Source organism: Oncorhynchus masou, unplaced genomic scaffold (genome assembly GCF_036934945.1).
Source record: "Oncorhynchus masou masou isolate Uvic2021 unplaced genomic scaffold, UVic_Omas_1.1 unplaced_scaffold_1461, whole genome shotgun sequence".
NCBI classification, from domain to species: domain Eukaryota; kingdom Metazoa; phylum Chordata; class Actinopteri; order Salmoniformes; family Salmonidae; genus Oncorhynchus; species Oncorhynchus masou.
The window spans coordinates 2,506-14,818 of record NW_027004595.1 but is presented as its reverse complement, the minus strand read 5'-3'; the positions used below and the strand labels follow the sequence as shown (position 1 = coordinate 14,818).

The 12,313-nt window shown below is 38.6% G+C and overlaps 1 protein-coding gene across 1 annotated transcript; it reads right to left on the bottom strand.

Annotated features, from left to right (window-relative positions):
- Positions 1 to 3,948: 3,948 nt before the first annotated feature.
- LOC135530931 (B-cell receptor CD22-like) lies at positions 3,949 to 11,196 on the bottom strand. The gene is made up of 11 exons (XM_064959099.1): positions 11,118 to 11,196; positions 10,442 to 10,519; positions 9,811 to 10,158; positions 8,576 to 8,785; positions 8,158 to 8,424; positions 7,205 to 7,408; positions 6,843 to 7,106; positions 6,586 to 6,673; positions 6,270 to 6,279; positions 6,054 to 6,148; positions 3,949 to 4,084 (listed from the first exon to the last, which is right to left on the bottom strand). The coding sequence occupies exons 2-11, from the start codon at positions 10,494 to 10,496 to the stop codon at positions 3,949 to 3,951; spliced, it is 1,677 nt and encodes a 558-aa protein (XP_064815171.1). The 5' UTR covers positions 10,497 to 10,519; positions 11,118 to 11,196.
- Positions 11,197 to 12,313: the final 1,117 nt, after the last annotated feature.

Below are 12,313 nucleotides of genomic sequence, written 5' to 3'. Positions count from 1 at the left end.
GAGCATATCCCACTCCTCCTGAGAAAGGGTTGCATATCCCACTCCTCCTGAGACACCCTCGGGGGGGAGGGTTGCATATCCCACTCCTCCTGAGACTCCCCTCGGGGAGGAGAAAGGGTTGCATATCCCACTCCTCCTGAGACACCCTCGGGGAGGAGAAAGGGTTGCATATCCCACTCCTCCTGAGACACCCTCGGGGAGGAGAAAGGGTTGCATATTCAACTGTTTCTCTGTTAGAAAATGGACAAGAACAAAGATGGTGTGGTCACCACTGAGGAATTTCTGGACAGGGTGCCCATATTTAGCCCCACAGCTTCCACCCCCGTGCTCTCCTCTATCCCCAATCACAGACTCATTAGGGCTGTCAGGTGGGTAAAACGTACCCCTCCATGGATCTCCACTCTCCCATCCGTCCCTAGTCCCCCCCCCCCAAAAAAAATAGAGACTCCTAACCGGGTAGATCTTACAACAGTTTGGTGGGCAATAGGTACACCTCCATGGGTCTCCACTCTCTCATCCACCTCTAGCCCATCTCTGCCCCCCAAAATAGACACCCCTACCTGGGAAGGTCAGACAACAGTTAGGGGCTCAAGAGCCACGCCATGTTGGAGACCATATCACTCATTCTATATGACATCACATTCTCACTAAACAATGATGTAATTTATTCTCTAACTACTAGTTGGACAAAATGAGACTGTGAGGAACCCTACAGGACGATCCAGGATTCCAACAGAGAAGACGACATAGGGAAATGTATGTTTTAGATCTGTAAGAGTTAATTTGGAAGAGGGAACTCCTAACACCCATATCTGCTTTTGGTTAGGTTATAATGATGGTAGAACTCTTTCCATGTTCTAAAAATAATGTGTGCATTGCATGCTTATGTTTCACGTGTTAGTCATCAGTTATCTTGCTTCCATCTTCTTCCTGTAACCTGCTGAACATAGTACGTCCAGCTGTCATAAATGTATGTATGGTCTTGGTTAATGTACTCTTTCTAAAATAGAGTATAGTCTGAGTGTCATATGGCCTGGGTGTCATCTTCTCTTAATGTGCATGTCCTTGCTATTTCAGCCTGGCAACCAGACCTATTTAATGCTCAGCTCTCTCCTTAATGGTTCACTCCAACATGCCCCAGGTTATTAGTGAGTTAATTGTTGCATGATTTAATTCAATCACGTAATCAATTAAACGTTAGGTAATCTATTTGATAAAATAACATGTCATCACATGAATGACAGTCAGACACTACAAAGTGAAAAGAAACGTTGCATCAGAACATTGAGGCAAAATATTACCATAACTTTGTCATAAAACCAATAACAAATGTATATGAAAATATCAAATAAACATATATTATGTGTATCATCTGTAATGGAATAATACAGTACTGTATAATGTAATAGAATATAAACAGTACTGTATACTGTCATAGTACTACTGTATAATGTAATAGAATAGTACAGTACTGTATAATGTAATATACTAGTACAGGACTGTATAATGTAATAGAATATAAACAGTACTGTATACTGTAATAGTACAGTACTGTATACTGTCATAGTACTACTGTATAATGTAATAGAATAGAAACAGTACTGTATACTGTAATATAATATACAGTACTGTATAATGTAATAGAATATACAGTACTGTATAATGTAATAGAATAGTAAACAGTACTGTATACTGTAATATAATAGTACAGTACTGTATAATGTAATAGAATAGTACAGTACTGTATAATGTAATAGAAAATAAACAGTACTGTATAATGTAATAGAATAGTTCAGTACTGTATAATGTAATAGAATGGTTCAGTACTGTATACTGTAATAGTAACAGTAATGGTTCTGTACTAGTAGTACTGTATATAGAATAGTACAGTACTGTATAATGTAATAGAATAGTTCAGTACTGTATAATGTAACAGTACAGTACTGTATACTGTAATAGAATATAAACAGTACTGTAGAATATAACAGAATATTACTGTATAATGTAATAGAATAGTACAGTACTGTATAATGTAACAGAATGGTTCAGTACTGTATAATGTAACAGAATATAAACAGTACTGTATACTGTAACATAGTACAGTACTGTATAATGTAATAGAATATAAACAGTACTGTATAATGTAACAGAATAGTACAGTACTGTATACTGTAATATAATAGAAATGGTACTGTATAATGTAACAGAATAGTACAGTACTGTATAATGTAATAGAATAATACAGTACTGTATAATGTAATAGAATAGTACAGTACTGTATAATGTAATAGAATAGTACAGTACTGTATAATGTAATAGTACAGTACAGTACTGTACTGAATGTAACAGAAATGGTACTGTAGAATGTAACAGAATAGTTCAGTACTGTAGAATGTAACAGAATGGTTCAGTACTGTATAATGTAATAGAATAGTTCAGTACTGTAGAATGTAAACAGAATACTGTTCAGTACTGTGTAATATAATAGAATATACAGTACTGTAGAATGTAATAGAATAGTACAGTACTGTATAATGTAACAGAATGGTTCAGTACTGTAGAATGTAATAGAATAGTACAGTACTGTAGAATGTAACAGAATGTTCAGTACTGTAGAATGTAACAGAATATACAGTACTGTAGAATGTAACAGAATAGTACAGTACTGTAGAATGTAACAGAATGGTTCAGTACTGTAGAATGTAATAGAATGGTTCAGTACTGTAGAATGTAACAGAATAGTTCAGTACTGTAGAATGTAACAGAATGGTTCAGTACTGTAGAATGTAATAGAATGGTTCAGTACTGTAGAATGTAATAGAATAGTTCAGTACTGTAGAATGTAATAGAATAGTTCAGTACTGTAAAATGCGAAATAACAGAATAGTTCAGTACTGTAAAATGTAACAGAATAGTTCAGTACTGTAGAATGTAACTAGAATAGTTCAGTACTGTAGAATGTAACAGAAATGGTTCAGTACTGTAGAATGTAACAGAATAGTTCAGTACTGTAGAATGTAACAGAATGATTTCAGTACTGTAGATTATGTATAATGAATAGTACAGTACTATTAGAATGTAACAGAAAAGTTCAGTACTGTAAAATGTAACAGAATGGTTCAGTACTGTAGAATGTAATAGAATAATACAGTACTGTAGAATGTAACAGAATGGTACTGTAGAATATAAGTATTGTTCCTGTGAGCGAACATCAAGAAGAAATTAAAACATATATTTATAATGTTCTCAGCCTTCATATAAAATATAACTGGACATCGAGGCTGTTTCAGAAACAGCTGGACCCAAGGAAAGCAAAGTTATTGTGTTCAGATTCTGTTCCATGTTACTTAAAACATGAAAGTTCTAAAGTGTATTTAACATAAAAATGATTTACAAGGTTCTGTATATTATTCTGTATAATGAAAAGTGCTTGACAAATGTAATTTATTATGATTATTATCTTATTCATCATAGTTTTAAAAGGCTAAACTGACTCTAGATCAGCAGTCCAGTGTGAATACAGTAGTCCTGTGGCTCAGTTGGTACAGCATGGTGAATGGGTGATTGGGGAATGGGACCACCGGCATGAAAAGATGTATCCACACAGGATAATAAGTCACTTTGGTTAAAAGTGTTTTTCTAAATGGCGTATCTTATGATGGAATAATATCACTTAGTTGGACTATACAGGTCCAGATATACAGGTTTGTTTATGTCAAACTTGTGTTCAGGTCTTCTTGGTTCTGGGTTTGGTGTGTTCAGGTCTTCTTGGTTCTGGGTTTGTTGTGTTCAGGTACTCTTGGTTCTGGGTTTGTTGTGTTCAGGTCCTCTTGGTTCTGGGTTTGTTGTGTGTGTTCAGGTCCTCTTGGTTCTGGGTTTGTTGAGTTCAGGTCCTCTTGGTTCTGGGTTTGTTGTGTTCAGGTCCTCTTGGTTCTGGGTTTGTTGTGTTCAGGTACTCTTGGTTCTGGGTTTGGTGAGTTCATGTCTTCTTGGTTCAGGGTTTGTTGTGTTCAGGTCTTCTGGGTTTGTTGACTCTACTATAGTCTCAGAAAAGTCCTCCTCAGCTGCTTGTGCTGCCGTGGGTCTGAAGAGAGAGAAACAGAAATGTAACAGTCTGCATCCACTAAAAACCTTCATATACTCGTTTAGTGCATTACTTTGACCAAGGCCTATATGGCTCTGGTGAAAAGTTGCACTAAATTGGGAATAGGGTTCCATTTGGAACACATACCAGTCTCTCATTCATTGTTGGGTTTGTAAGGAAATGCCATTACTAGTGGCCACTAGGGGTCAACTCTTTCTCTTATTAATGACGTCATGGTCTTCTCGTCCAATCAGCTGCATATGAATGAGCTGTAATCAAGGTAAAGCTTTGTTTACAACCAAATCTAGAAACATAAGTAACTGGAATGTTATAGGAGGGTCAGATTTTCTTTGGGCGAATTCACTCGTTTTTGAGAAACTATCCCCAACCATCTATTCACTTCCTCATCCTCGTTGTTTAGTGGGCACTCTAAGTAGTCTATAGTGATGCATTTCTTCAGATGTTGTACACATAAAATGTGTCTTTCTGAACTTAATCTGTAACGTTATGTTCCATGTTGTTGAGACTTGAACGATGCTTCTGGTCCGTTCTAGCAGCCTGATACATGGAGAATAGAACATTTGGACGGAGAAACAGCAGGAGTCAACAAACGGAATATACCGTTTGGAACAGTTCAGAATGACACAATGTCATGTGTACAACTGCAACATCTAAAGACCTGCATCACTATACTGAGATATTTCTGTTTTAAAAGGATGGATTTGGGTGTTTTTGGAGCATTTGTTCATGTTTTTTCAGAGCCTCCGTACTGCACAACGAGGATGAGGAAGTGAATTGCTGGTTTCCCTAAAACAAGTGAAATTGCAAAAAAAGGTGTCTGGACCCTTCTGGGAACATGGCATTTAGATACAAAATAGACATTTGGTTGTAAAAAAGCATATTTCTCCTTTAATGTGGTGTATTCACAATGCTCTATAATTTGCTCTATGTTGTTTTAATGTGGTGTATTCACAATGCTCTATAATTGGCTCTATGTTGTTTTAATGTGGTGTATTCACAATGCTCTATAAATGGCTCTATGTTATTTTAATGTGGTGTATTCACAATGCTCTATAATTGGCTCTATGTTGTTTTAATGTGGTGTATTCACAATGAGAAATGCTCTATGTTATTTTAATGTGGTGTATTCACAATGCTCTATAATTGGCTCTATGTTGTTTTAATGTGGTGTATTACAACTCTATAATTCTCTATGTTGTTTTAATGTGGTGTATTCACAATGCTCCAGACATGTCTCTATGTTATTTTAATGTGGTGTATTCACAATGCTCCAGACATGTATTTTAATGTGGTGTATTCACAATGCTCTATAATTGGCTCTATGTTGTTTTAATGTGGTGTATTCACAATGCTCCAGACATGTCTCTATGTTATTTTAATGTGGTGTATTCACAATAGAATGTCTCTATGTTGTTTTAATGTGGTGTATTCACAATGCTCATAAATGTCTCTATGTTATTTTAATGTGGTGTATTCACAATGCTCCAGAAATGTCTCTATGTTATTTTAATGTGGTGTATTCACTGGAATGCTTCTGGTTTTTGGAGTTTGGAACATCATCCTGGTACTGTGGCTTGTCTTTTAGAGGCTGTGGACATTTATTCACAATGCTCTGGTGGGAAGAGGACAGACAACATAATAGAAATGTTCCTCAAAGCTCTATGTTGTTTTAATGTGGTGACAATGCTCTATCCAACAGACTTGTACATTCTCCAATTCCATCTAATTCACTTCCTCATCCTCGTTGTTTTAATGTGGTGAAGCTGATTCCAGGGTCTCTATGTTATTTTAATGTGATTCCAACAGACTCACCTGTATTCACAATGCTCCAGACATGTCTCTATGTTGTTTTAATGTGGTGTAACAATGCTCTTTTAGGCTCTATGTTGTTTTAAAAAATGCTCCAGAAATGTCTCTATGTTATCTATGGCAGACATGCTCGACTCACCTGGTGGCAGCACTGTTGACATTTCCAACAGCATCGTACTGGACATCCTGTTTCTGGGGTTTACACAGCTGGACGGTGGAGTACAGAGGCACTTCCTGGTTTTGGAGTGAGAGAAGTGGACTCTGGCATAGTGAACATCATCCTGGTCGACTGTGGCTGCTGTCTGTGCTGCAGTAGAGGCTGTGGACATGCTTGAGATGTTTTCATACACTGGACTAGAGTCTCCCTGGTGGGGAAGAGGACAGACAACATGATGAGTAGAAATGTTCCACAAAGCAATTCTCTGTTTACAAATAATCTGATTGTAACAGACTCACCTGTACATTCTCTGATGTCTCTGATTCTTGTGTCAGAGGATTGGATTTCCAACAGACTCACCTGTACATTCTCTGATTCCAACAGCCTTCTTCCTGGTTTTTGCACATTAATTTACATTTTTATTCTTGAATGAATGAACATTTATTATTAATCAATGAACAAAGTCATTTAATAAAAAATAGTTAGTGAAATAATCTTTAAAAGAATCACTCACCTGAACCACATGAGTCCAGAGAGACAGAGGATGAGAACCAGAACCTCTGTGATTCCTACAGCTGCAGTCAGGACTGAGGTCTGTTTCACTATAATAAAATAGGGATGATATGGGAACAACAGTACAATATGTGTTAACTGATCTAATCTGAATGTATATATAATTATAACACAAAGTATGATAAGATTCCAAAGTACAATTATTAATATTAGCTTGAAACATAATTTTGTGTAGAAATATATAAGCTGAAACTTCACCTGGTAAAATGATCATCAGAGCTGTAGAGTTCCTAGATCCTCTTCTATTCCAGGCCTCACAGTGGTAATGTCCACTGTCCACTGACTTGAAGTTACTGATGTTGTACATCTGTCCACATCCATTTAGAAAAGTCTCATTTTGAAAGTACCAGGTGTATTTGTCCACAGGTGGGTTGGCATCACTGCTGCAGGTCAGAGTCACTGAACTGCCCTCCACTATTTCACCAGAGGGACTGACTGACACTGAGGTGTTCCTTGGGCCATCTGGTGGACTGTAACAACAGTGTTTATCTTGTTATTGAATTCTCTGTTTCCATATGAATTTAAATGTGATTCTCTGATTAAAGATGAGGTGAACTTACACTGAACGTCCACAAACACAGAAGAAGAGTCCATATTTATTCTCAGCCTCACAGTAATATTCTCCTCTGTCCTCAGAGATGAGTCATGATGCTTACTCTGTCCTGATGCTTTTGGTGAGGTTACGTTCTTCTGTTTGTACCAGTATTTGTCCACAGGTGGGTTGGCATCACTGCTGCAGGTCAGAGTCACTGAACTGCCCTCCACTATTTCACCAGAGGGACTGACTGACACTGGGGGTTCTTTGGTTTATCATTTGTCAGAGGGATATGACTAGTATATTTACCACAGTAGTATATTTACCACAGTTTCCACTACTAATTCTAACAGTAGTATATTTACCACAGTAGTATATTTACCACAGTAGTATATTTACCACAGTAGTATATTTAACACAGTAGTATATTGAACCACAGTAGATATATTTACACAGTAGTATATCTAACCACACTGTTTATATTTAACATTTTAGTGAGGGGTTCTTTATCTGGTACGATATTTAACAACAGTTAGATAGTAGTATATCTATTTATTTACCACAGTAGTATATTTACCACAGTGACAGTATATTTAGTATTTACCACAGTAGTATATTTACCACAGTAGTATATTTACCACAGTAGTATATTTACCACAGTAGTATAACCACAGTAGTATATTTACCACAGTAGTATATTTACCACAGTAGTATAGTTACCACAGTAGTATATTTACCACAGTAGTATAACCACAGTAGTATATTTACCACAGTAGTATATTTACCACAGTAGTATTTTACAAATGACATGTCATGTCAAAAATAAATTATCTGTTTAGTTAGAGAACTATCTAAAACTCTAACTTACACAAAAGTTAACAAATACTCATTTGGAGATGATATGCTTAAGGACTACTTCATTTAATTATAATTGTTTTGCTACCTTCTCATTGAAACACTGAGCTGTACTTTACTCACATTTCACATCCATGTTGATGGTCCCAGACCTGTCTGTCCCCATCTCATTCTGGGACTCACAGTAGTACTCTCCACTGTCAGATGACTGGATGTGACTGAAGACATGCTGTGGTCCTGTCATACTCTGATAGTCACCTCCATTCTTCTTGTACCACCAGGTGTAACTCTGGACAGGTGGGTTGGCATCACTGCTGCAGGTCAGAGTCACTGAACTGCCCTCCACTATTTCACCAGAGGGACTGACTGACACTGAGGTCTTTGGTTTATCTGATGTAAAATACCAAATGTTTTGTCAAAGTAATATTAATTAGTAAAAAATATATTTTTGTTCTGTAATGATTGATAAAGTAAGAGGTCTCTTTTGCCTGAATACATGATACTTGCTAAGTAGAATACTGTACTATTGTGCTGTACTCACACACTGCAGGAGAGCTGAGACGGCCTTTTACAGCACAGAAGTAGCTGTCTGCATCCTCACTGCTGATGGAGTACATGGGGGAGGAGACACCTTGTACATTCTGTCCATTCTTGTACCAGATGTAGGTGGGGTTGTCAGTCAGAGTACAGGTGGTGCTACAGGTCAGTGTCTTCTGTCCCTCTGCAGCAGGAGTCACCTTCACCTGCAGACCTGAAACAATATGTATAAAACCACATACACCTCTGTGTCAACAGGATGGTCAATGTATTTCTCCTGTAATTAAATATGATTTACAGTTGTATCATACAGTGTAGTATTACCTGTGACAGACAGAGTTGTTCCTGGGAAACTATGACCCCATTCAATGTTGTCTGTTTTAAAAGTGAAGCGATACTCAGCTGAGTCCTCCTCTCTCAGATCTGAGATTCTCAGGGTGGAGGGACCTTCTGTATGTTCCAGTGTACTTCACACGACCTGCATCCCCCTGGGTCTCTGGTTAGGTCTTCAGGGGTCGACTTATCACTTCTAAACCAGAATGATGATGTGGTGGAATAATAACCAACAGTACAGGATATGTCCACTGTTGACCCCTTCAAGACACAGATTCTCCTCTTGGTGTAAGTCACTCTGTTGCAGCTCTGACCCTGAACACCTGAAACATAAAGAGGACATCATTTACACAGTGGAATTATGAGCTTCACTAATCTAAAGTAGTTATGCCATCCTGTCTTGTCAAAGTGTTGCAGTCACAACTGTGAGGCCTGTTTAGCAGACAGAAGAGTTATACTTGAAAAGGTATACTAGAATACTGAGTTAAATTCACACTCACACACTGCAGGAGAGTGGAGATCCTCATGGCCTTTTACAGCACAGGAGTAGCTGTCTTTACTGTTAGTGTAGACTGAGTATTTGTACTGGGGGAGGTTCTCTCATTTGATGTTGTCCGTTCTTGTACCAGATGTAGGTGGGGTTGTCAGTCAGAGTACAGGTGGTGATACAGGTCAGTGTCTTCTGTCCCTTTGACCAGCAGGAGTCACCTTCACCTGCAGAGCTGGAGAAGATCACAACATTAAAACCCTGAATCACCTGTTCTATAGTTTAATCACATGATGCAAGACATTCTCAAACTCATTTAATTATTAAATCTGTTTCATATATGCAAATCCAATTTCTAGACCTAAATGGACAGTAGATATTAATTCAACAGATTAGCAGTATAAAGCATGTTACTGTACCTGTTACAGACAGAGTGACTCCAGGACTTCCAGAATATTTCCCTCTGGTCTGATCTGTTAGAAATCTGAACTTGTACTCAGCTGAGTCTCTGTCTCTCAGGTCTGTGATTCTCAGGGTACAGTCTTTCTTCTTATCCCCATGATACTCCAGACGACCTGCATACTCTGGGTCCTGACCTAGATCTTTAGGTTGTACACCGGTCCCCCATTTAGTGAACCAGAAGGTTGTTGTGACCGTATAAGCACTGGGATATGTGTAAGAGCAGAACAGATCCACTGATGACCCCTTCAAGGTACAGATACTCTGAGTGGTGTATGTCACACTCCAGCCATACTGACCCAGTACCACTGAAACACAAAGTCACACAACACAATGGTATCAGAATGAAGACAAGATATATTGCCTCACAGTGACTGTAGGGTTTGCCAACACTTTGTTGCCATAGTTCCTGATTTGAGTGTGAATGGAAACCACAGATAAGCATCACTCAGTGAGGTGTGAAAGATAACTATTTAAGTGAAGTGGAGACGCCTAACAGAACACACCAGAATAACATTATGATTCTTATCCTTTTAGAAATGTCTGTAGATTGATAAACAGAGCAACTAAAAGATAAGAATGAGACCATACCTGCTACAGACCAGAGAAAGACCACCAACACACTTCCTGCTGTTCTCAAGGACATTGTTGCATCTCCCACCCTGCAGTCTGAGAAACATAAACAACAACTCACTCTGTAGCTGGTGAATAACTACATACAAACCATCAGGGACAGCAGGTAGGGCTCTAGTCAAAAGTAGTGCACTCTATAGTGAATATGGTGTCATTTGGGATGCAGGTATAACAACACATCATCATCACAGCCTTGGGTGGATGGTATGTAAATCACATTCTTCATAATAGTTTGGTAATATGGTTTGTCAGTGGTATCAGCAGGTAGTCTAGCAGTTAAGAATGTTGGGCCAGTAACTGAAACATTACTGGTTCAAATCTCTGACCTGGCAAGGTGGAAACCTCTGCCAATTTGAGCAAGGCAGTTACCACCAGCTTGAATGACACCTCCTATCCCCAAGCTGTGAGGATAAACAACAAGTCACACACACCTTTTATATCATCATTATATGATAGTGTCTGTATTCACAAAGTGTCTCAGAGAAGGATCTAGCATTAGTTTTCCCATTTAGATCATAATTATATGGACCAGGAGGACCTGATCCTAGATCAGCACTCCAAGCCTGAGACCCTTGAGGAGATGACTTACGGCTAAAAACAAAAAACTATATTTCAAGATATCAAGAGTACTTACAGACTGAAGGGGAGAGGTCTTGTACAGTGAGTTAACTGACTGGTATTGAGTGGGAACTGCTGGTAAGTGTGTGTTCTGTGGTTGATACATATTTATAGTAGTCAGAACACAAGTAGCTGATGCAGAACAGTCCTTTCCTTCCTCTTTAAGACATTAACATGCATGAGGACCAGAACAGCATGTCAGAGAACGGAGGTTACTGTATTAGAGAGGGTCCTACATTTCTATAATAGACAAAATGTCTCCCATTTCACTTTCAATAAATACAGAACCATGTTAACAATATGTTGACTGTTCTATATGGAATGTTTATAATATCTTAGAATGTGTTGCCTTGTCCCTCTGAGTTCTACATGGAACAGGTCAAAGTTCCATTTACATTTGGACAGTTCCATGATGTCATTCATTCTATTCTACAAACACATTCAATTAATCAGATAGAATGGTGAAACACAACATTGGCTACTTGACAAAGTCACATTTAATCACCCAAACACTGATGTCTGTAGTAGTACAATATGCCACTGTCATTTCTTTACACTGATTGCGTCCCAAATAGTGCACTTCCTTTGACCAGAGCCCTATGGGTATGGTATGACCGTGTGTGTTTACATGCCCTCTCAACTTGATTGGCCTGCAGCCCTGTCAATCACCCTTTGCACCGCTGTTCATCCAACCAATCAGGGTGCTTGGATGTGCTGCAGGACACCGCCTCCCTCACCTTCAGTTAGTGCACGACATGGTCAGTCTTGAGAAGAAGTGTTGTGTTGCTGATAGACTTTTGACATGCAGTTCCTTACTGCAGTGTGAGACCAGCGAATATAACCACACAATAATATAAAACATCTTCAAATGGAAACAGATGTGTCTGCATGTATGTGGTGGTGGTGACCATCAAGAGTAGAGAGACGGGCCTCAACACCATGTTCTAACCAGACAGCACTATAGTGGGCAGAACCTAAACCACTCAGCATTAAGTACGCAGCAGGTCTCGGCATATCCAGCTAACCGCTCAGACGAGATCCAGCTGTTACACATGTAAAAACGGTCTGGATGACCTCTACTAATCCCTAGGTACTGACTCAGGAATGTGTGAAGGACCACAGGGACGTCAAAGGGTGTTATTGTGACCACAACAAGGCCCTCCGGTTCACTTTGGGTTCTTATACAACAGGATTTCTAGGAGGAGAGATACA

Excerpts from the sequence above, each read along its gene's own strand:
- LOC135530931 (XM_064959099.1), bottom strand. The coding sequence starts at position 10,496 with ATGTCCTTGAGAACAGCAGGAAGTGTGTTGGTGGTCTTTCTCTGGTCT. Across the intron at positions 7,107-7,204 it reads TGTGTTTGTGGACGTTCAGT|ATGGCCCAAGGAACACCTCA; the intron begins GTAAGTTCACCT and ends ACAGTCCACCAG. Across the intron at positions 4,085-6,053 it reads GTCAACAGTGCTGCCACCAG|ACCCACGGCAGCACAAGCAG; the intron begins GTGAGTCGAGCA and ends CTCTCTCTTCAG.